Genomic DNA, 25,901 nt, shown 5'->3' with positions numbered 1-25,901 from the left:
ATGAGGAGAAGTGTCATTAGACCACCCAACTTCATTCACTCCAGTTCTAATCCATCTTGCCCAGTTGCCCCAAACCAGAAAACAGATCAAACTCTGAATCTGACACTTGGTATCTGAAAGTTGTAACAACAACTACAAAAAAGTCCAGTGGCAAACCTTCTCAGCAAATGATCTTCCTGAGGCTTCTGTTTGACACCCATGAGCAAAGGGTTTTCTTAATGGAGGACAAAATCCTCTACCGAGAAGGACCCTGAGTTTCTTCCAGCTCAAGCTAATTTGAGACAGGTTTCACTATCGCTTGGTATCGATCACTCTGCTGGTGGCTAAAAGGCCCCAACCTCAATAAAGTTATTGTGGTCTTCTTCCAGGAATGGATGATTGTAAGGACAGATGCCAGCCTAGAGGGGATCTCTCTTCATTGTCCGTTCAGAAAAGGCTCAACCCAATTGGAATAAAATAGGAATAGGTATTAACATTTATTAAAATTGATAAAGTACACACATTATGCATATTCCAGTATCTATCCATTGTTAATATAATGGTTTTAATCATAGGTTCTGTAAAACTACATATACAGTGGCTTGCCTAATGCATCAGGTTCCACCATAGAAGCCCAGCAGGAACATGAGATGACCACAGCTAAATGTTCCGTGGCAGCTATTTTTAATTCAGGGGTAGATCACTGGGAAGCAGAGTCAACAGTCCTTTGATTCTGGAGAATAGCCTTTCACTCAGAAGTGTTCCAGCAGATTGTGGGTAGGTGATATCAGCCAAAGGTTGACATGATGGTGCCTGTGTTGAACCACGGGGGGGGGGGGGCACTTCAGCTCCAGTACACGGGATCCATATGCATTTCTGATAAATACCATATCAGTCCCTTGGTACTTCTGTTTACTAGTAACTTTTCCCTCCTGTAGCGGTGCTTTTGAGTGTGTTCGGGAAGGTAAAAAGTTGAGTAGTAGCACTGGAATGACTAAGATGATCATGGTACACATGTTTTAAATATGGCAAAGGGCTGAGCTCTTTTCATCACAGAGTTTACCTTGGTGTGGCTGTTAAAACCATGATTGTTAGCATTTAGGGACTTTGACTGTGTTTCAGACTATGCTCAAGGCTAGGAATCTTGTTTTTGCCAAGAATTGTTGAATAGTGGAAGATCTACATCTGGAATGCTGCTTGTGGGCTTCCTACCTATTTGTAATTAGACTGTTCTTGCAGGAGGCTTTTGAATGAGGTTTGACACTCAGCTCTTTTAAGGTTCAGCTCCAGCCTTCTTTGTTTTCTTACAGACCTTTCAGGGAGGAATACATGTGCGTCCTATTTACACCTTCACCCTCTCTAATGCTTCTTAAGGGCCCCATATGCTAGAACGATAATGCCCGATTTCATCCGATTTCGGGCATTCGGCCGATATATCAGGTGAAATCAGGCATTTTGGAGGTGTTGCTGATCCGATCCGATGCGCGTTCCCATGAGCATCGGATCCTCCAGACTGAATGTGCTGCACTGGATCGCCCAAGATATATTGTATGCAAAAGGACAGCATACAATGTATCTTGAGCAGTCCTGCCGCCCAGGAGGCTGCTGGGGTGATCGCCTGCGACATGTCAGACGGACATGTCGCAGTAGTGTATGGGGCCCTTTAGAGTTCTCAACCAGTCGCTAAGCACCTTGAGCTCTGTTGGAGAAAGAGCGCTATATAAATAAAATTATGATGATTATTATTACAGGTTGAGTATCCCATATCCAAATATTCCGAAATACGGAATATTCCGAAATACGGACTTTTTTGAGTGAGAGTGAGATAGTGAAACCTTTGTTTTTTGATGGCTCAATGTACACAAACTTTGTTTAATACACAAAGTTATTAAAAATATTGTATTAAATGACCTTCAGGCTGTGTGTATAAGGTGTATATGAAACATAAATGAATTGTGTGAATGTAGACACACTTTGTTTAATGCACAAAGTTATAAAAAATATTGTCTAAAATGACCTTCAGGCTGTGTGTATAAGGTGTATATGTAACATAAATGCATTCTGTGCTTAGATTTAGGTCCCATCACCATGATATCTCATTATGGTATGCAATTATTCCAAAATACGGAAAAATCCCATATCCAAAATACCTCTGGTCCCAAGCATTTTGGATAAGGGAGACTCAACCTGTATAATACCATCTTTCTTTTAAACCATTAACTTAAGCAGAGTTTAAGTTTCTTAACTGAAGACCTCTTTATTTTACCATTTCCACAGTTAGGAGAGTATAAAAGCTGGGGGTGCTCTGTCTTGTTGGTCTCCATTTCTCATCTATCATGAAGACGGTACTGTACTTAGGATCAATCCTTCCTTTCAGCCCAAATTTTTATTCAAGTTCCAATAGTATAACAGAGATTGTGTTTCCAATCGTAGACCCCCTTCTTTGAGGAGCTATGTCCGTAGAACTGATGAGAACACATTACAGGAGCTGAACAAATGACAGGAGCTGATTGGCTGAGCACCTCTTATCATAATGAACAGGTTTAACAATTCACAACGAGTTTTATCACTCATTGATAAATGAGACCCTTATTTTCCACTATGAGGTGCTCTTTAAGAAAGGGAATTATGGGGGGGGGGGGGGGGAGGAGTAATTTAGACATCCATAAATAGTAGTTTATATTGTAAAGTTTAGACTTGAAGTTTGGACTTACATGTGAAAATTATGGAGTAGAATAAATGGGAAACTTAAGATACACCAATGTTTGTCACGTTATTTACTTTTGTTTAGTACTCTACATCTGTTAGAAATGAAAATAAATTAGATGAAAGAACAGTAATACTCTGGGAACATAAAAACCACATCCCAAATATATAGTGGCAGATGTACTAAGCCTTGATAAAGTGGAGATTGGTAAAGTACCAACCAATCCGCTCCTATCATTTTTCAAACACAGCTTGTAACATGGCAGTTAGGAGCTGATAGGCTGGTACTTTATCTCTCTCCACTGTACACTCTCAAAGACTTAGTACATCTGCCCCATAATCTCATATATTCTAATGTGTTTTCTGCATGGTTGGTGGTACTCCCTATGAGTAAGAAAGTTTATAAAGGAAACCGCAAGAGATAGAAATCACAATGATGGGGCAGCCGTATTTTCCAAATGGATCACAATACAGAATGTATTACGCTAAATCATAACTTTTATTAAAATGACAACTTTATAACTACACACACATAACCATACACTTGAAAAACTATTATCTATATATGGAAGAGATTGTTTAGTATAAAGTGGATAAATTCCCTGTTGGTAGAATATCCTAGCCTCTGTAGTGGGAATAAGTGTAAAAGTGGGTAATGGGAGGGAGGTTGATCCTATTTTTAGTCTAAAGAATTTCTTTCATATTTAGATGATGGTTTTTCATGTGTGTGTAGTTATGATTTGCAGTTGTTTCAGTTATAATAAAAGTTATGTGTTCGCATAATTCATTCTGTGTTACTGTCTGTCACAATTTGGAACATCTGAGTGCCCCATCACTTTGAATTCTACCCCTCTGTGTCTTTCAGTACTTCTACTTTATAAAAATGTTCTTATTTGGTCATCGGTCTGCTTGTTGCTATTAAATGTTCTTTTGTTTTCTGGAAATGGAACTATATCCTTGTTTAAATAAATAATAAAAAAAAATGTATATGAAGTTCTAGTGGCTTTGTGAATGGGAAACAAAACATTATAAGTATCTCCTTTGTGCCTGCAAAGCAATGGGGCAGATGTATTAACCTGGAGAAGGCATAAGGAAGTGATAAACCAATGATAAATGCAAGGTGATAAAGGCACCAGCCAATCCGCTCCAATATGTAAATTAGCAGTTAGGATCTGATTGGCTGCTGCCTTTATCACCTTGCACATATCACTGGTTTATCACTTCCTTATGCCGTCTCCAGGTTAATACATCTGCCCCCCTGTATTCTAAGTTTCTGAGAAGTCTACAGCAATACTTCTTACTATACAGTAAAAGCTGAAATTACATTCTAGAAAAGAATGACTGTTGACAAATATAGTATTATATTATATTATATAATATGCTAATTTGCATACTTCCCAACTATCCAGATTTTCGCGGGACATTCCTGGTTGTTTTTGTGACTGTCCCGCTGTCACACCTGTTAGCCGCAGTGTCCCGCTGTGGTGGTGGCGGTCTGCAGTCGGGAGGCTTCTGTCACTTGCTGCTCTGCTGTAGAGCAGCGGTGAATAGACACTGTGCGCATGCGCACACCATCTATTCACAGGAGACAGAGGGACTGGGGTCATGGCAGCAGCTCATAGAGCGCAGGGTATGTCCCCTCAGTGACAGAAAAGGGGGCATGGCTTCGCAGGAATGCTGTGACCGCCTGCTATGCACCCCTTTTACCAAGGTCACGCCCCTTTTCGGGTAGGCGTGTCTCAGCGTGTCGAATAGGAGTCCTGGGTCTACAATGTTAAAAGTTGGGAGGTATAAATATGTTTACATTATTGCAACTTTTATTTAAAATAATCTGTTTCTAACTTTCAGGATCCTCAAGAACTGAACGTATTAAAATCCCCTTAACGCCACGATACCTGCGGTGCCCAATGGGCTCAGAAAGGGGTAAGTTACCAAATCTATAATCTTTTAATGTGGGAAACCAATTACGAAGTCTGATGGCTAATCGGCATGCCGACTGTCAGGATTCTAAGGGTGCGGGGTGTAGAGGAAGTGGTCACATAACTACATCTCCTTTACTTTGGGTGCCAGAGCTGTATTCTCACTCCCTTCATCATCTCCATAGTGTAACAGTCAATCCTACAATAAATCTGAGCTGAGTCATAAGGAATAGAATTTTTTGCAGGTTTTCTTTTGTACTGCAGCCCATTCATATGGGACTGGCTAACGCCTCTGACATCACAACTCTTCATCCACACACTTTTCGTTTGCTTACTTCTCTGCGTAGTAGTGTATATTGTAATGCTTTTATACTTTCAGGTTCGCTGTCACAATCGGAGTGTAGCAGTCCCAGTCTGGCCAGTCCTCCTCATTCTCCCCTCAACTTGGAGACTTCATCATTTGCCAGTAGCCAGTCCCAGAACTCCATTTCAAGCTTACCCAGGATCTCCATCAGCACTGTTCCCGTGGGGGAACGCAGAAAGGACAGGTAAAATCTTAATTCTCTTTCTATATCCAAATTAGCCACTTCTTGATCAGAAGGTTTACCCTCCTTCAGGACCAAGGCACTTGTTAATGTTGAGGTGCATCCTTACTTGGAAATAACTTTATCAAAGAACATGTGGTATTTTTTGTCTCGGTAAGGATAGAGATTTATATCAAAATTTTCTGTTCTTTTATATAAAGGGAAATAGCTCAAAATTAGGGTGTGAAAGCTTTTTTTTTTTCTCTTTTCAAATAACTACTTGAGTTTAATGGTATCCGCTATATGTAGCAGTTATCATTATACAACAATGAATTGCTGAGCTATGGTCTTGTATTATTCCGGTTGACTTCCTTTTGCCAGCACTAAAGTATTCAGAGTAAACTGGATGTGATAGAGCTGCTTCTCTTTGATAGTTTACATTGTGCCAATATTGTTAGCAGGCTTGACACCGGATTCTCCTGAAGTGCCTTGGTTCTGCCTTTTGTTAGGGAAGTTCTTGTCATGTCACTTAATTTCTTTCCTGGGGTAGAGGAGCAGCACACAGGGATTGATTCAGATTAATTTGCAGTTCTGTCTGTGGATGGATGTTTAGTAAACTGCACATGCGTCTGGACCTGAATACTGTATGTAACTTGTAGCAGTTACACGTTCACAGTGGTGCAGATCTTGGTAGTGGGTGTAACTAGTTGGAAACTGTGTTTGCATGAAGAATAAGAGTGCTGTAGGAATGTAGACTACTCAGTGGTGACTGTATGCAGAGATCCATCAGACTGCTCTCTAGCACCAAGGATAGGGCTGGTGTAAATGCATGATGACAGCTACAGATGCCTGACGCGAGTGAGCCGCCAAGTACAGTACAACTCTGCTAATGTTGGGCATCTGTTTTTGCCAAAAATGTGTCTTAATTATGTGACTAGGAAACACCAGGAGACTGTGGTGATTCTTTTAATATGCAATTGTGTGTTTATATTGTGTGTGACGGAGTCTGTATATAGAGCAAAACGGAGCTTGCATTGGAAAAAAGCTGCGCTGCTACATTGTAGCACTTTGTATAGAGATTAAGAGACTGAGTTGCACACAGTTATGCAAGTGTCGCATATCAAATGATCCAGCATAGTCTCCTGGTGCATCCAAGTTGTGACTTGCAAAAAAGATGCAAGAAGACTCCCGACGCTAGCAGTCTGTCATGGAACATGACGTGCCAAGAGGGGCTGTTTGGCACAACTGCAGCAAAGCTGTATGACGACACATCTGGATGGATGGGGGCTTTGCGGTCACATAGATGTGGCCCCTTCTGAATATAGTTGGAAATGGGCATTTATTTAATATTGTGCAACGCTGAATGAAGGCCATGTTGAATGCTATAGTATGCCGCAATCTTTCTAATATTCACAGATATGAGTGTTTTAAAGGAGCCATTACATATTTTCTCATTTATTTTGTGTCTAATAAATATGAGGTGGCTACATTTCTTCTGTTTAGCTTTTATAAAGGCAATTCCAACTCTAATCGCAAATATACTTTCTTTTTTTTTACCAGACTGCCTTTGTTTGTGGCTCTGTCCTATAATCTCATTAACTCCTCCCAAAACCCTCCTAATGTATGTTAGCCATATTATAACAAATATTTTATGGGCATGGTCTGGTGGCAGGGCTCCATCTCACATTCATTATGTTTGTGTGTGTCCAAGTCCTCAGAACAAAACTGCATGGTGCAGGCGTAGCGAGGACATACTTAAGACTAGATTTGCTTTAGCATGTACAGTGCTTTATGTATCATACGCTGATAATCTCTTTTTGCTACGCTCTTGCTGAAAAATGAGGTCATCTGTTCTTATCTCTATTTAAGAAGAGGGAAACTGCAGATAAATTACAGATTTCTCCTTCTATTTGTGCACTGTATCTTACCCCTGTAGCCTGCTTTGATGACAGCAATGTGGAATCAATTTATTAAACTGTGATGAGGTAATCCTATTATCAGAGATTGAGGAAATAACATAACACCATGTCAGGCATGCCATTTTGTTTATTTTACATTTGACCAGCAGCCAAAGTATCCAAATTATTCTTTTGTGCGTGCGTGCGTGCGTGCGTGCGTGAGCTATCGCCTCAGCATACACAGTATCAATTAACACTACAGCAATGATATCAGAAGATTTTCTCCTCCGAGAGTCTGCTGGTTTTCATTGCGTACGTGCAGTCTCTTCAGCATGGCACTCACAAACCAGAAATGGCCAGAGGGGTTCGCAGTCAGCACTACACTGCAGCGGGTGTAATATTGTTCAATGGCTGCAGTAATTAATTCTGGATCGCTGGGAAAACTTTGATACAGTGGGCAGTTCTTTTCACCCCCTTCCATACCCATTCTGTTTCTGCTGATGGGCATGGTATCATCATTAAGCACCCTAACCCTTTACGCAGCTAAACCTGATTACTATGGGTGTGATATGTGCGATAACTGGGATCACTTTAGAATTGAGATTGGGCGTGATATATCATTTGAATACCGCCCAGTATGTTAAACACTACAGTTAAAATGAGAACGTTTATAAATATACCCCATTGTAATAGAAGAGAAAAGTTCTGCCACTCTCCATGCCAAATGTTAGTAACCAATCCTTTTAATGTGTGTTCTTTTTTAATTCTAGTTTTTCACAACTTGTTAACAACCTTGGGGTAAATTTACTAAGGGAGTTCTATTTAAGATGGGATGTTGCTCATAGCAACCAATCAGATTCTACTTCTCATTTATCTAGCACCTTCTAGAAGTTAATACCTGGAATCTGATTGGTTGCTATGGGTAACATCCCATCTTAAATAGAACTCCCATCTTAGTAAATGTACCCCCTTGTGTGTCATATATAGATGTTATAGGCCATTCATAGTTCTGACTATGTGCTAACCTTATTAAAAGGTTTAAGTTACTGTGTCTAATCAAATATGTAATTGCACTAATGATGGTGCAGCTGTATTACACAGGAATGATGTATTACCATGAATAATGTGTCATGTGATTTGTAATGGTTTTCCTGATGTGTTTTTTGTCTCTTAAATGTTAGCTATTATTAATTCATGTTCTTTTTATTTCTTTCCTTTTTCCCCTTCCTCTAACATGGTCTGTTATTCCTCCATTATTCCAAACTACATGCAATGCTTTATTTGTGTTAATCTCACTTTATACTATGTGCAACCCTGCTATCTCACTGGCGATTCTATCTTATTACCATTTCTGGCACACCCTCTCTTTGCCCTCTATATACACACGGACTCTTCCGGTTTTCATATTTCCTGAGGAAACTTTCCCTCTGATCCACTCTTGTTTTTTGTTCCTCTGTCATACCATCCCTTGCCCACCTTCCACCTTGTGATGTTTCCCTACCTTCACCCCCAAGCCATTACTACTTCTTTCCTCACCTCTCATCTTCCAGATATGTTTTCCGAACTAGGTCCTTACTGAGGCTTCCAGCCCATTCTAGGCCCAGGTTTTCCTCAGTAAGATGCTTGAGGTCTGCCTCTTGTCTGCCTTTTTCAGTCTATGTTACTCTTGACTTCTGCTGCTTTTCATACAGCTTTCACAACCTCTCATTCTAGTGGCATGCTGGAATGCTTTCTTGCAGTTCCATCCATTTTCTAACTGGCTGCATTGAGTGGAGGCTTGCATTGCGTTTGCTGGTCCCCATGCAATCCATTTTCTTACTGGCTGCATTGGGTGGGGATTTGCATTGCGTTTGCTGGTCCCCATGCAATCCATTTTCTTACTGGCTGCATTGGGTGGGGATTTGCATTGCGCTTGCTGGTCACTAAGCAATCCATTTTCTTACTGGCTGCATTGGGTGGGGGGGTTGCATTGCACTTGGTGCTCCCCATGCAATCCATTTTCTTACTGGCTGCTTTGGGTAGGGGTTTACATTACGTTTGATGGTTTTTAATGTAGTCAAACTGTTAGGCCCTCCTCTTCAACTCTTGCATGTTGATGCATGCAGTGGTATTTTTGTCTTGGGATGTATTTTAAGTGGAAATAAAATTACAGATGTCAGATACATTGCTCTTTAGTATATTGCAGACAATGGTTAAATACAATTGTTGAATACTGCTTTATTACACATACTCACCGGAATTGTATACAGGTAATTTTCACATTCTTTAGTGCATTTACTTTCATGGCCCTTCAGTCAGTTACTTAGTCCTCTCATGGAAATGACTTTATTTAAAGTTGCTTTGGACATGATTACACCACCATAAAAGTGAACAAAGGTAGTTTCTTTTTCATCCACTAGGGGTCACTGGAGTACTCTTGGTTATGGACTGGGCGTAGCCGGAAATGGCACATATTTAAATATTTAAATTAGTAACTGGCCATCCCCTCCATAATCCCATAGAGCCTCCAGTATTTTTCTGTGCCTCTAGCGGAAGGTACTGAGGACTGAATGTCCTGCGATTCTTCAAGCAAGATTATTTCAAGCAAGATTATTTTCTACCTGATCCCTTCCCAACTTATCAGAGAAGTTCGGGTTAGGGATCATTGGTGCTGCATTAGCAGCAGATGGTCTGCCAGCGCTCATACAAAGGGCCCCGCCATTGACTAAAACCAGCGCAGCTGATTGCAGCCACGGGCTGCACAAGGACGCAGGACGGCGCTTACAGAAAAGTCCCGTCATGGCCTCCGCAGGTGGTGCAGGTACTGAGCGGTAGGCAGCTCTCACTGCCGCCGCTCACTTACTTACTTTTTCTGTCTATGCTGGCGGTCAGCTCACGCTGCCGCCCATTATGGGGGGACTGTATGTGTTTATATTAACTGTAATCGTGTCCCTGCTGCCTGCCACTAGCTAACCCTTGCTGCCACTATAATGCTCCACTGGACTTGCAGATGGAGCCAGCAAGCGAACCCCGGCACTGCGCAGGCCGCTCGACGCTTCCTGGGTCACCCGGCGCCGCTGGCCGCTTGCAGGGGTAGCCAGCGAGCAGCTCCCTCCACTACCGCCGGAACGCTCGCCGCTCCCCGTCTCTCCGGATCCGTCCTCCTCCCTACCCCGGTACGGCTCTCGTGGGCTGAGCGGCCGACCTGACCGCGGACAGCTGCTGCCGCGGCCCGCTCTGGCAGCCGCTCACCAATCTCCGAGGTACTCTCCTTCACGCTGCTGCGGTGAAACTTGCAGCTCCCCGTCTCCCGTCTGCTGAACAACGGGGGGGAGAGCAGTGTGGGGGAAGTCGGCAGCCAGAATAAAGGCTGAACTTGCATATAATACTCTTCTGCAGGAGAGAGAAGGGGGGGAGGAAGCCCGCAGGGAGGCCCCAATAACTAAGCTGCGTTTAGGCAGCAAAATCATCAGGATTTTAAGCCTGTGGCCAATATCAGAAGTCTCTGTTACATATACAATATAACTGTTGTATGTATGTATATATATATATATGTATATTTATATATATATATGTGTATGTATGTGTGTATATGTGTTTGTGTGTTTACACACTGATGGTATACAGATAGGTGTGTCTGTGTATATACATATGCATGTATTAATGTATATCAGCAATCTTGCAATAAGCAAGCACATGGCCGGACACCATTTTAACATTACTTCCTGGTTCTTCCCAGGAAGTTGCTGCCCTACAACACTCGGCCTCTAGAGGAGCCGGGGTGTTGTTAGGAATTTTATTTTCTTGGTTTTGTACAAGCACAAGATGAACACGTGTGCTGTAATGTAGATTTATACACACTTTATTTACGTGGTACTAAGTCACGGTACTAGTCTATCCTTCTGTACTTGCTTGTCCGTGTACATAAGGAGTAAGTCTAAGACATAGCAGCTTCGCTGCAGAGTCCGTCGGACAAATAAGACTGCACATACGCACTATTGCCGTTCCTCGTTGGGGGAGGCTGGCGTATATACTGACTGTGAACAATTGTTATTATTGTTTTATAATTTGACGGTTTCAATACCCGTCGCAGTGTGTCCTACAGTATACAGCAGTAGGGGTGTTGTTTAACCTGGTTTGGGCCCGGTTTCGGCTTAACAGGGCAATGGTTGCATGGCAATACAGTTCACGTTTGCCCTACAAGAAGCACACCTTACGCTTCTCGCTGATCACACTTGTGAATCTGCTCAATATATTATCTAGGTACAGTTTCTGTGGACGTCAGCCAGTTTAGTTCTCGCTTTTCAGTTTCACAAGTGCGGCATGACGTGTTTTTTCGCTACGTGCTTAACAGGACGGTGTCCGTTTCTAAACGAGAAAAAAAAATTACCTTACGCTGCCCACATGTTTCGTCCTGTCTTGGACAAATTCCTGAATAAATAGATTCAGGATATAGTCGTTACATCTCGGTCCTTTCGGGCCCGTGCTACAGAAACAGCCACAGGCGGGTCAGGTGGTAGTGAACGTGGTTTTCGATAACCTCTACCTGTCGGATTGTCGTCAATATACGGTTAAAGTGCTGCCACCTACTTCCACGCATCTTTAACCAGGGTTCAGTGGCGTTTACAGCTAAGCCACTGAAAAGCCAGGGCTAGAATGAGTTTCCAGGCCATCGCCGATTGTCAGTTGTGGGCATCCACAGTTGGGGGATCCGCAATTTTTGGGTTCGCAGTTTACCAGACAAAGGTTGCTTGTTTTCCACCATTGCAATTTGCAAGACGGGTCTGCCTGGGTCATAAGATGCGGTTCTGCACACCGCCATACAAGCTCTAGTAGATTGAGCACTTTGACTGCAGTCAACAACATTATTCCAGTTTGGGGTAGTTCCAAAGCTGGCTGAATCTGTCAGTCCGATACTGACCCTTCAGGTCAATCAGGGCGTCGCTTATACTACACATTCATGAATACCTGCAGTTGGTGACTACAGGTTGAAAATCACAGTGATTCTGGATTTCAACAAGAATAGGTACTTAGACGCATCAGGCCTACTTAAGTTGGCAGTAAAAACCATTCTCGCTTTCAAGCGCTACCGTTTTGGCTTCGTATGGCGCCTAGGGTTGTCACAAGTAATGGCTATCGTGATAGCTCATCCCTGGAAGTGATAACAGTTCAGTGTTTTGCAGATCTGCTCATTAAAGCTCCGTCTCAAAACTTTGTCATGCAACGGCCCTTACTAACGTACAAGGGTGTCGTTCAGCACGGTTAGATTGTTAACCTAGAGATATCAAGCCTCATTCCGTAACAACGGACTCATGCATAGGGATAATTCCGTGATTGCACGGATTTACCTGCCTGAACATACCACACAAATTGTTCGTCATCACGTACGCAAGCCACGGACAGTCTTGATCCGTTTGGCCTTTTGCCTATTGGTAAGGAGAGTGACGTCTTTCGACGCACTCTACTTCGCAAGGAGTCACTCAGGTCATTTTCACCTGGAAGTTCTTGCACGCTCCTACATCAAATAGTACGGTTGTCTCTAAGGGCCAGAGTTTCACTACTCTAGTGGCTCCAAGTACATAATTTTACCGCAGGGACAATGTTCGGCGTCTGGTATTGGATAATTCTAAATATGAACGCGAGTCTCAGAGGTTGGGGACCTGGGGTCCCAAATGATTAACTTCACAAATCACGGAGATTTCGGTCAAACGCGCTGCGGCAAGCGGGTCACATGCTCCGTTCTCAGACTGTCCAAGTACGGTCAGACAACACAACGGCGATCGCATACATCACTGATCAAGGACGGAATCGAAGTCGCATGACCATGCGGCAAGTTGCTTCATGTTCATTCTGGGAGTGAACAGCTGGAAGGCAGCTTATTCCAGGACACTGAGCATTGAATTCTTAAGTGTTCCAGATGTTGGTCCAGCGGTGGAGTTACCCACAGGGGTATCTAGTGGCATCTCGCAAAAACAAATAAAAAAAAAAAACATCCGAGTATGTGTCCATCCCAGTAGGTGTCCAGTGCAAGGGCTCCGAAGGCAGCAGCTGTAGATGCTCTGATGCTCTCACGATCGCGTGGTTGTACAGCGTTGTGAATCTGTTACAACGGTTACGCTGCTTCCTCGGGTACTAAAATGGATCATACAAGACTCCATGACAGTCATACTAGTGGCGCCACATTGGCCTCGGAGGCCATGATTCTTGGATCTCCGCGAACTACTCGCAGCCGATCCTTCACCGCTCTCGCCACGTCCGGACCTGTCCCACTAGGGTCAGTTCTTTTACCCCGATTTAGCGCGGCAGCGTTTGACGGGGTAGCTGTTCAAAGCGCTCTCAAGAACGGATGGCATTCCAGAATCTGGTATACAAACCATGTTAAGGGCTGGGAAGCCAGTACGGCAGCTCATTATCACAAGGTTTAGCGTGCCTCTATAGGTTGGTGTGACGCTCAGAAGTTTCCAACATAATTTTCAAGTTATCCCGTCTTTTAATATTTTTACAGACTGGGTTTGGTGAAGGATTATATTCTACACTCAAGGTGCAGGTCTCTGCATGTCAATTTACCTACAACAGTGTTTGGCTCCTTTGCCGATTGTACACCTTTTCCTGCACGGTGTCCTCAGACGACCTCCATTTATACCACCTACAGCGCCATGGGAAGTGATCTGGTTTTACCACCTACAGCGCCAGGGGACATGATCTGGTTTTAGGTTTTTTATTTACAGTCTTCATTTGTTGAATTCTTACAACAAGTGGATGTTACGTTTATCAATTGGTAAACACTTTTCTCTTAGCCTTAGCCTCTCAGCAAGGCGTGTTTTAACATAGGGTGGCTTGCATGTCAAGGCCCCAAATCTGTTTTTTTATGGTCATAGGGCGGAACTTCGCACAAATTCCGTGTTCCAGTCAAAGATCGTATAATGTCACGCATCAACTAATTAATGTAGTTCCTCGGTTATCAATATGTTCGAGAACTTAAGTTACTTTGAATGTGGTACGCGCACTACGCGTTTATGTAACCCAAACAATTGTACGTAGAACAGACACATTGTTCTCTATAATGTAGTGAAGATAGCTTTACAAGCTACCAAGCAGTCCTTATGTCATACGTCAGGCTTAGCTTCATAATAGGCTACAACGCCTACATCAGGGTCAGACCATTCCAAACGTTCTAGTGAACGTCATAAGCGGGCTTCAACCGCCTACATCAGTGTCAGACCATTCCATACGTCCTTTGGGAACGTCAGGAGCAGCAGGTCGTGGAGTTTCTACGAAACAGCGTAGACGAGCTGCTACATGGTCATCAGTGCATGACCATCAGTGCGCATGTTGGTGCGCTTTTACAGGTTGGCTACGTTTGCGGCATCAGCATTTAGCTTTGGCCGTCTAGTGTTACAGGTGCCAAACTGCTCTCCCGCCCAAGGGGGAAACTTTGGTACGTCCCAAGAGTACTCCAGTGACCCCTAGTGGATGAAAAAGAAAATAGGATTTTGGTGCTTACCAGGTAAATCCTTTTCTTTGAATCCATAGGGGGCACTGGACGCCCACCCAGAGCAGTTTACCTGTTATGTGGTAAGGTCTGTGGATCTTATGGTAACACTTTATCACCAATGCATTCGATGTTATGGTATCAACTGATTGTTATCAGTTCCGTTATGTGTCAACTTTAGGGTTGACCATTATATTATAATGTTATAGGTTCATATAATGTTATATGTAATTCTCTATGGTTCATCCTCTTTATCACTCCTGTTCGGCCCAGTAAAAATACTGAAGGCTCTATGGGATTATGGAGGGGATGGCCAGTTACTAATTTAAATATTTAAATATGTGCCATTTCCGGCTACGCCCAGTCCATAACCAAGAGTACTCCAGTGCCCCCTATGGATTCAAAGAAAAGGATTTACCTGGTAAGTACCAAAATCCTATTTTTTTACAAGTGAACTTTTAGTTCTAAACAGTCATTCTCTTTAGTCAGGCTATGACTTTAGATTGGCCAAGAAGTGGTTTCAAAGTCAGCATATATTTTCTCTCAATTAAACAGGGCAGACCACCTGTCACAGCCAAGTGGTTTCAATATAAAGATCATGTGATCTATTTACTAAACCTTGGAGGGATATAAAGTACATTACCAGCCAATCAGCTCCTAACTGCAATGTTACAGGCTGTGTTTGAAGAAAGAGGATATTTAGTTGCTTACCATTGAATCCTTTTCTCTGAATCCAGCTGAGGGATGCTGGACAATTGGATTGCTGTTGGGGACCCACAGGAGCTGGCGCTTAAACGATAGCTTTAAATATAAGCTCCTCCCCTTAGCAACACCCAGTAGGCCAGTGCAACTTAAAAAGAGCCCGGAAAGGAGAAGCAGTAACCCAGTGAAACCACAAAAAAACAAAACCACAGGGAAACAGCAGCAAGACAAAGAACCTTAAGACTGAGCGCGAGGGAGGCAACGCAGTGTCCCCCAGCCGATTCAGAGATAAGTATTCAACGTTAAGCAACCAGAAATCCTCTTTTCTCCTACATCCAGGTTGAGAGACACTGGATAATGGAACGTTAAACAGCTGCTTGTAGGGGAGGGAACGCTTAGGCTGCCTGACCAGAGAACAGAATGCCCAGAGTGGGCAAATTGTGACTGTAATGAAAACCGAGTGAACGTGTGGACAGAGGACCAGTAAGCTGCCTGCAGACCTGCTCAGTGGAAGCCCCATGACGCGCCACCAGGAGGTTGCCACCGCTGTAGTGTAGTACACAGACACCCATTCTGGAGCCAGAAGCCCTGTACCAGAATAGGCCTGTGTAATAACAGACTGGACCCACGCGCTATGGTCTGCTTAGTACCTGGCCAACCACGTTTGTGAGCGTCATAGAGAACCAAGAGGAAATCCATGTGGCGGATGAACAAAGACTTGTCCAAATATAGCTGCAGATCCCAGACCATGTCCAACAGAGCCAGATCCTCTAAATCAGAATGTGAAGAAGAAAAAAATGGAAAAACAACTTCCTGATTAATGTGAAAAGCCAAAGCAACTTTATGTTAAAAAAAGGAACTTTAGGCAGAACCACCGTATTATCATGAAATACGAGAAAAGTCAGTCTGCACGACAAGAAACCCGACGAGGAAAACCAATTTCTAAGTTACAAACTTCAGGTCAGCCAAATCTAAAGTATCAAAAGCAGCCTTCCTGAGGGCCGAAAGGGCCAGATTAGAATTCCATTGTGCAACAGGTGGACAAAACAATACACCCTGTAAAAAGGTTTGAACTTTTTGAAGAAGCGCCAAATGCCGCTGCAAATAAATTAACAGAGTTGATATCTGCACCTTCAAGGGACAAAGTCTTAAACTGACTTCCAAACCACCCTGAAAGAAAGCTAAGAAACTAGGAAGGCTGAACTGGGAAGTATGAAAGTCGTGCCTCTCACTCCAGAGTTTGTAGACCCTCCAAACTCGGTGGTAGTTACGGGACGAAACTGGTTTCCAGGCCTGCAACATAGTACAGACCACCAAAGGAGAAAGTCACCTGATTGGTGACAAAACACGTTAGGACTCCTCCTCTTTGGAAATTGGTAGTTGCCCGCATGACACTGTGAACCGTGGATCGCCGTGGAAGGGGCCGCCGACCAGACTGCATTTGACCGTGACAGGCAGCACGCTACGGGAATGGGTTGGAATTCCTCCCAGCCAAGTTTCTCCAATTGTCTGGTCCACTGCTAGCAGCAGCATTCCCTGCCACAGCACATCTCAGATAACTTGTTACCACGCCGCTTGCATTTACAGAGGATGTAACCAGCTTCAAATTACTAAGGCTTGGACTGAGACTGCTCGCCGCCATAAAACACACTACAGGGGCACACGATCGGTAACAACACGGTCACATTAACACTGTGGCAGCCACAAGCAGTCTGTGAGTATACTGAACCCAAGGACGCTCGGTGTTCACACTATCATTCATTAATACCACTTATAATCAATCCGACTGTGTTTTTGGCTGCCTCCTAACAACTTACTGGACAGATACATTATTCTCCAGAGGAGCACATGTTGGTGTTACAAAATATCCAGTTACAGAGTGCTATACACTAATTTGTCTGGCGTGTGGCTCCCATCACAGTGACTTTTTAGCAACAAATAGATAAAATATATATATAAATGGAAGTATTTTTATTATTCATTATTTTATATTGTGACCAGTGGTCAATTATATACAAAAATAAATTGTATGTCTTTTTAATATATGATCATTCCTGGCTCTTTTGATTAATTTAAAGCAATACACATGTGAATTTTATATTGGCCCCATGTGCGCCTCTATTCTTCTTTTTTTTTTTTTTTCTGGACCTCCTGTGGGGAAGGCACTAGTAGGGCCAGCTAGTCCGGCAGCCTATGCATGCACACTCCCCAATGGAAGCCACTGCAGAAACCCACAGTGATGGCGCAGCCGTCAGGGCCCGTGCTAACACCTGACCCCCCCCCCCCTAAAAGGGTGATAGTGCACGGCAGTCCCTGGGTCCATGCGGTCTCCGCAGAGACCCGAGTGCAGTCTGGGGAGCAACCAGCAGGTCAGCTCCCCCTCCCACCCCGGCTCCTTGCAAAAACCTAACCTGCCACCGCTACCCCACCAAAAGCTGCCCGGCTCCGACGGGCACTTACTCCACTTCTGGAGTTGTTCTGGAGTTGTTGAGGGGAGCCGCTTATATTTAAAGTTATATGGGTCTATTTACTAAGCTGTGGTTAGAGATAAAGTACCAGCCAATCAAGTCTAACTGCCATGTCAGAGGCTGAGTTTGAAAAATTACAGTTAGAAGCTGGTTGGTTGATTCTATATCTCCGTCCACTTTATCTCCATCCAAGTCTTAGTAAATAGACCCCATAGTTTTGTTTAAGTGCCAACTCCCATGGTCCCTATCAGTAATCCCATCGTCCAGTGTCCCCCAGCCTGGATGTAGCAGAAATAAGTTAGAAGCTGGTTGGTTGATACTTTATATCCATCCACACTATCTCCCCCAAAATCCAATGTAAAGAGTTATTGGGTGATTCCTGGATTTTAAAGTTGACTTTGGTAAAGCCATGCTTTGAAATCTTGCCTAATGCCACCAACTTTAGTACAAATTTAGTCCATTACACAGCCCATTTGATTAATCTGGTACAAGTCTGTGTGTACACAGGCTGGATTGACACTTGTGCAGTTTAACAAGTGTGTAAATATAACAAATCACTTTTAGTAAATGTGAAGGAGTTCTAAATCAGTTCTCAGGTGAGTACAAAAATTTAATTGGGGCACTTCTACAGTAAGTGATAGACTGTGCTCTTTGCTCTCTCCACAGACCACTAGTAGATGAACCACGACATGTCAAGGTACAGAAAGGAGCTGAACCCCTGGGAATTTCAATCGGTAGCGGTGAGAATGGGGGTATCTTTGTCTCCAAGGTGATGGCAGGAAGCATCGCCCAGCAAGCTGGTTTAGAATACGGGGACCAGCTGTTAGAGGTACTGCTTCTTTACACTGTTGTTAAGTTTAAATGTCTAAGCATTTCTATTATAATGACCATTATATACTAGGGGCTGATTCAGAGTTGATCGTAGATGTGCTAAAAAGTCCACTGCGAAGTCCAAAGGCCATTACTTACTACTTATTTTTCTTGATCTCTCTACTGCTTTTGACACTGTTGACCATTCTCTACTCATACAAACACTACATTCCCTAGGTCTTCAAGACACAGCCTCTTGGTTCCTATCCTACCTACCTAATCACTCCTTTAGCATCTGCTTCTCTGAATTCACCTCTTCTTTGCTACCTCTTTCAGTTGGAGTACCGCAAGGCTTGGTCCCAGGTCCTCTGCTTTTCTCAATCTATACCTCCTCTCATTGATACTCAACTCTACCTATCTTCCCCAGATTTGTCACCATCTGTATTGGTCTGTGTCACTGAATGCTTTTCTGCCATTTCATCTTTGATGTCATGTCACCACCTCAAGCTTGATATTTCCAACACACAGTTAATTATATTTCCACCAGCCAATATAAGTTACTAACCTGATATCTCTATCACTATTGAGAATTCAACAATCAATCCTACCCCACTAGCTCACTGCCTAGGTGTCATACTTGACTCAGAACTGTCCTTTGTTCCCCACATTCAATCTGTCTCAAAATCATGCTACATACATCTAAAAAACATATTCAAAATATGATCATACCCTACACAAGACACTGCAAAAGCTTTAATCCATGCACATTATCTCCCGCATTGATTATTGCAATAGTGTTCTTACTGATCTTGCCAAAAAGAGACTCTCACCGTTCACTAATACACTCCATTCTGAATGCAGCTATCAGGCTAATCTTTCTCGCTAGACTTTCATCGGCTGCAGATCCACTCAGTCACTCCATTGGTTACCTATATTCTACCGTATTAAATATAAAATACTTTAACTCATACACAAGGCCATTAACCAAACTTGACCAATGTTCATCTCTTGGCTTATCTCAAAATAACTTCCAACTGGACCTCTCCGCTCTTCACAAGACCTACGTCTCTCATCCTTACTCATTATTTGCTCCCATTCATGATTGCAGGATTTTCTTGAGGCAGCAGCCACTCTGTGGAAATCCCTACCATGCACAATAAGACTCTCCTAGTCTCCAAACCTTCAAGCGTTCCCTGAAAACTCACCTCTTCAGGCAAGCCTATCACATTCTAGAATCGATCACTCAACCTTAATAAGCTTTCCTATCCAGTTACATCCCCTCTGTACAGTCCACACATATCGTCAAATATTTTCTCTTTTGTCATAATCCCATCCTCCTGACCCCTGGCCAACATCACTGTGTGAATTTATCATACAGCCCACCAAGAACTTTTGCAATCTGGTGGACAATTATGCAATAGATATCACCTATCCTTGTGTATCCACGCCTATTTCCCTAGATTGTAAGCTTGTGAGCAGGACCTTCTTACCTCTATGACTGTTATTATCTAGTTTTGTTTTATGATTGTTCTTTCTAATTGTAATGCTCAACGTAATATGCTTCTCAATATAAGAAACTGTTAATAAATAAAATAATAAAGTTGGCTTATAATTGAAGGATAGGAGAAGTTATAGCACAGTAAAGTTGGTTGACACGATATGCTGTGCAGTATGACATTGTGCTGTATTTGTTCAGTGAAGCATCTAAAAAAAACTTCTATTAACACCTGGTCCAAATTGTTTAATGTTAATATTTCTGCTGTTTCATGTAGTTTAATGGAATAAACTTGAGGAATGCCACTGAGCAGCAAGCACGCCTGATCATTGGGCAGCAGTGTGATACCATTACTATCCTGGCTCAGTACAACCCACACATGTGCCAGCCTCTTCATTCACGATCCAGGTGAGGTTTACCATGTACAGTAGTTGTCGTCAGAAGGCCATGTAAAAGGCAGTCTGTCTGACTATTCAGCAGATTTTTCCTATTTTTAGAATTCTATGTTTGTGTCTTATTTCTCTTTCTGCTGTGTCAATTCCTACAGCTCTCGGCTGGATACAAGTACGTCCCATTCCACACCTCACGGCAGTGGGGCGGCAACTCCAGACAATCATTCCGTCATTGATACTGTGAGTGAGCAAGATGAGGGGACCATGACGCCGCCTTCAAAGGAGACCACACCCAGCACAAGCCCTCACAGCTCACTTAGGTGACTTGATTTTATATTTTTTTGTTCTCCATATAATCATGGCTGTCTCCCTTGGTGTATTTACAGCATGTCGTGTTAGACATTTTGTTCTTTTTTTTTTTTAATGATCTTCCTTTTTCCTGTTTGTTTTTTCGGCGTGCTTTTAAGTAATTCCGCTCTTTCTCTATCCACAGGGCACCTGTGGATGGCATAAAGAGACATTCTGAGCTCCGCACAGTAACCCTCTCAAAATCTCCTGTGGAGCTGGGGATGCAGATCTGTGGGGGGAACCTTCATGGGATATATGTGTTGGATTTAGAAGAGGAAAATGTGGCTGGAGGACTGGAAGGGCTACAAACAGGAGACTTGATTCTGGAAGTATGTAGAAAGTGCCTTAACCACTTAACTGGCTAATAATTTTTCCAAAAACTGAAATTGTCATTTTTTTATGGCTGAATTAGGTTAGAAAGATTTATTTAAAAAGTAAACATTTTATAAACATTGATTTAAACATCGATGGCCAATATATTGGTCCACCAATGATGGGAACAACTGTACCGTTTCATGGCAGCAGCTGCTCTCTGCAGCTGCCAGATGAATGCAGCTCTGCAGCTGTGGGGTGGTGCCGCTTGGTTATTAGGGCAGGACTAAGCCTTTGGGAGACCCGGGGAACTAAAGACAGGGAGCCATTCCCCTCTTGTCAGCACCGTCCCCTGGCTGTACCTGCTGTTTTTGTCTCATCCTCCCACACTCCGATGAGGCAGCAGAAGCGCAGGTCCATTCCAGCAGTGGGGGCAGACTCCCAAGCCTCCTCTCGGGCAGTACGGGGATCAGGGTACTGCAGAGTTTCTAAGCACCCTAGTCAAAGCTTTAACCTACCGCTCCTGCTCCCCTTAATACCCTTTTCCCATACATACACACTTTTAAATATTATTACATATATTAACCTCAAAAATGCATATATGCATATGTTAACTGGTTTTTGCTGACTAACACACACACACACGCAATAAAAAAAATAAATGTAAAATAAAACCTCACATTATACTGTACAAATAACTTAAACTACCCCTACTATCACACACACACACACACACACACACACACACACACACTGGCACACTATTATTATAGTTGATGGAAGTGATCTGTGTACACTGCTAGCTACTCATGCAGCTCCATCCATGCATTTCCTCACTGTCAGCAGCTCTAGTCCTTGTCCCTTGTGGGCGGAGCTTCATGAACTGACTACCTGGCAAGGAAGGAGACAGTGCTGCAACTGCTGCCTGAATGGCTTTCTGGTGCTGCTCCACCCTCCCAACCCCCCAAACTGGCTCTGGCTGGGCTGCCCGATCAGCAATGGGGAGGAAAACAGAGGGGCCCGGAGGTCCCTCTAAGATCAGCAGCTGCTGGAATATTAACTTCCAGCAGCTGCATAGGGAAAGCCCAACCTGGCTTCATCGCATATGATTCAACCATGTCAGGCAAGTGGTTAATTGTTACACAAAGGGGGCGACCCGGCACCGGTCTAAAAATAGTTTTTGATTACAGAGAAACCAAATTTGGACAATTTTCAAGTAAAATCTTTAATATAATGTCCAGTTTGGGGGTGCGCCCAGAGCCAGTGACATATGCATAAACAAAAGGGAGAAAGAAGAAGGCTCTTGTGTGGGCGCACTCATTAATGGTAGTTAAATAACTAGAATGAATAACACTAGGTTGATTAGTCAGCAGATAAAACAAAATTTATTTGGAAATATTAAGAATATAATTGCCCCTGGTTGAGGAGATGTGAATGATCCCAGATAAAAATGTTCTGGTCCTCCCTCAGGAAATGAGATGGAGAGGGGTAGAGACACTGCAAGTCATAAACCCTTTCTCACCCGGCCAGTACAGATGATCTGTGTTAATGAGATCAATTAAGTCAATTGACTTAATTGATCTCATTAACACAGATCATCTGTACTGGCCGGGTGAGAAAGGGTTTATGACTTGCAGTGTCTCTACCCCTCTCCATCTCATTTCCTGAGGCAGGACCAGAACATTTTTATCTGGGATCATTCACATCTCCTCAACCAGGGGCAATTATATTCTTAATATTTCCAAATAAATTTTGTTTTATCTGCTGACTAATCAACCTAGTGTTATTCATTCTAGTTATTTAACTACCATTAATGAGTGCGCCCACACAAGAGCCTTCTTCTTTCTCCCTTTTGTTTAAGTGGTTAATTGTTCACTGACCTAGTCAATGACTCCAATATAATGTCAATTAACATTATGAATACTGTTTTGCTCTTTCTACAACTAATTACATGTAGCGCCTTCAAACTCTGTAGTTTGTATGGCTTGACTGCCTGACCCAATCCTCTCCAACTGTTTATATACAATTGTCTATAATATATTATATACCCTTCTTAACAGTACCACTTGGTTTTAAGTACCACTATTATTGGCTAATACAGCTTAGATATATGTTGTTGTTGTTGTTGTTTTTTATTGAAGCAGTGTACACAACATAATATAGTATACATGCAATTTGTTATTGGGATGTAGGCCCAATGTGCTGGAACAATTAAGACCAATAAAGCATGAATACATTGTGCACAAATAACATGTGGTTATCAAAAACGGGCCTATAGATAATACAGAACAAACAAGCGTGAGAGTTACAATTAGTCATATGAAGTAAAGAAAGTAAAGATAAAATAAAATAAAGTTTGCTTGCATCCTCCACCCCCCCCCCAACCCCCGACCACGGCTACACAGAAACTGGAGAATCTATGTTGTTTTTTATAATACAGATGTGTCCTCATACATCTAGCCTCAATACGCCACAGATCAGGAGATGCCTGGCGTGCATCTCACAGGCACACCACAGGAGATTGTGCTGATTAATTTGATATGTAATACTTGTATATCTATGTGCAACTGAGTCTGTACAGTATATGAAGGAAAACAGAACTTGACATGGAATATAACTACAGCTGCCACATTGTAGCACTTCGTATGCAGATTCAGAGACTCAGTTGCACACAGAGATACAAGTATCAAATATCAAATTACTCAGCACAGTCTCCTGGTGCTTGCTAGCCGCATTCCATTGCAAATAATTAGCATTTTCTGCAAAAAAAAGATGATAAAAAGATGCCCAATGCTAGTAGAGTATCATGGTCCCAAGGGGGGCTGTTCGGCGCAACTGCAGCAATGATGTATGAGCACACATCTGTACATGCATACGTTTGATTTGTTAGCCAGGTAGTTTCCAAAAAAAGACAAAACAATTTTGCTCTCCATGAGCTTTAAGTTGGATAACAATGATTTTACTTAAAACATTTATAAACTGTTATTGTACTTCTTGCATTGCTTTCTTTCCTTTTATGTTTCTATCCCAGTTCTGTTATAAAGTGTGTGTTTTCTCACCTTAGTATGGTTCGGTTGATATGAGGAATAGAACGGCAGAGGAAGCCTACCTAGAGATGATGAAGCCTGCAGAAAATGTCAAGTTGAAGGTACAGCAGAAAGTAGAGGAATTTAACCGAATCAAAGAGCAGCCTGGGGATGGCTTCTACGTAAGGTCAGTCACACGTACAAAGTAGCCTCCATTATAAGACAATATACATCAATGTAATGGGAGGGGGATACATATATACACTATATGGACAAAAGTATTTGGCCACACCTGTTAATTATTGAATTCAGGTGTTTCAATAAGAGCCGTTGCCTATAAAATCAAGCACCTAGCCATGCAGTCTCCATTTGCAAACATTTGTGATACAAAATGGGTCGTTCTGAAGAGCTCAGTGACTTCAAGCGTGATAGGATGACACATTTGCAATAAGACGGTTCGTGAAATGTCATCCCTGCTGGATATTCCACGGTCAACTGTAAGTGATATTATAATAAAGTTTGGAACAACAGCAACTCTACAATGAAGCGGAAAACTACGTAAAGTCACAGAGCAAGGTCAACGACAGCTAAGGCGCATGGTGCGTAAAAGTCTCCAACGCTCTGCTGATTCCGTAGCTGAAGAGTTTTGAACTTCCACTGGCATTAATGTAAGCACAAAAACTGTGTGGCAGGAGCTTATTGGAATGGGTTTCAATTACATAATCACACTCTTTCAATAAATAGTACCTTTCATGCACTATAGGTGTCATTCCGAGTTGATCGCTAGCTGCATTTGTTCACAGGCTAAAAAACTATAGTTCTGTGCATGCGTATGCAGCACACGCGCGACGTACGGGCACTACGAACGATGCAGTTTTGCACAGGGTCTAGCGATGCATTTCAGTAGCACTGCTTGCCGCAGAGTGATTGACATGAAGTGGGCGTTTCTGGGTGGCAACTGACCGTTTTCAGGAAGTGTGCGGAAAAACGCAGGCGTGCCAGGAAAAACGCAGGCGTGTCTGGGCGAACGCTGGGCGGGTGTGTGACGTCAAAACAGGAACTGAATAGTCTGAAGTGATCGCAAGCGCTGAGTAGGTTTTGGGCTACTCTGAAACTACACATACATTTTTTGCAGGCGCTCTGCGATAAAAACGTTCGCACTTCTGCTAAGCTAAAATACACTCCCAGTGGGCGGCGGCATAGCGTTTGCATGGCTGCTAAAAACTGCTAGCGAGCGATCAACTTGGAATGACCCCATACATACAGTAGAAGGTGTGAGAAACAAATACAGCTTTACGGACACATCCTGAAGAGAGGAATAGTGTAGGGCTTCTGTGCTGTTAGGTGGAACAGGATAGTTACAGAACGCCAGCTCTAAGCTTTCCATTACTACAGTATCGGTGGGAACAAAATATTCTACACTTAAATTTCCTAATTCTTGCTCATTACTCTAAGGTAGGTGCTGATTCTTAGATGGCTGCATCTTTTGACACTGTAGCTGCTGCATTTTTATGCTATTTCGTGTCAACTGATACAGTTACTTGTAGCGTCTTAGAACAGTTGAAGTTAAAGTTGCAAATGTGCATCTTTATACAGTACATACTATGGAACCTTAGGACCAGTCCTATGGCAGGTGCAGTGTCTCTGTCTCAGTGTGGCCTCCTGTATGAGTGGCTGTGCAGCCCCTTTTAGTGATATGCCCACGTCACCTTTGCCACACCTCTGTTTCCTACCAGGAAGCCCACTAAAATTCTCAAACCCTGCATTTGTGCTGCATCCCTGTGCACAGACAATAGGAATGCGTGCGTAGTGTGACTCGGACGCATGCACAGTACAAAAAAAAACAATCAA

The 25,901-nt window shown here is 42.9% G+C and overlaps 1 protein-coding gene across 3 annotated transcripts in view; it reads left to right on the top strand.

The window, feature by feature from the left end:
• Nucleotides 1-25,901, top strand: part of DLG5 (discs large MAGUK scaffold protein 5) — a 245,975-nt gene that overhangs the window by 199,808 nt on the left and 20,266 nt on the right. For 2 of the 3 annotated variants that reach the window (XM_063958703.1, XM_063958702.1), the window contains exons 20-27: nucleotides 4,534-4,608; nucleotides 4,984-5,152; nucleotides 8,541-8,654; nucleotides 18,334-18,496; nucleotides 20,250-20,380; nucleotides 20,520-20,684; nucleotides 20,858-21,041; nucleotides 24,089-24,237. In XM_063958703.1, coding sequence (XP_063814773.1) covers nucleotides 4,534-4,608; nucleotides 4,984-5,152; nucleotides 8,541-8,654; nucleotides 18,334-18,496; nucleotides 20,250-20,380; nucleotides 20,520-20,684; nucleotides 20,858-21,041; nucleotides 24,089-24,237 — 1,150 coding nt within the window. The remainder of the gene's footprint in view (nucleotides 1-4,533; nucleotides 4,609-4,983; nucleotides 5,153-8,540; nucleotides 8,655-18,333; nucleotides 18,497-20,249; nucleotides 20,381-20,519; nucleotides 20,685-20,857; nucleotides 21,042-24,088; nucleotides 24,238-25,901) is intronic. The other variant, XM_063958704.1, reaches the window with a different exon arrangement.

Source organism: Pseudophryne corroboree, chromosome 3, assembly GCF_028390025.1.
Source record: "Pseudophryne corroboree isolate aPseCor3 chromosome 3, aPseCor3.hap2, whole genome shotgun sequence".
NCBI lineage: Eukaryota > Metazoa > Chordata > Amphibia > Anura > Myobatrachidae > Pseudophryne > Pseudophryne corroboree.
This window is presented reverse-complemented; position numbering and strand designations above follow the sequence as displayed.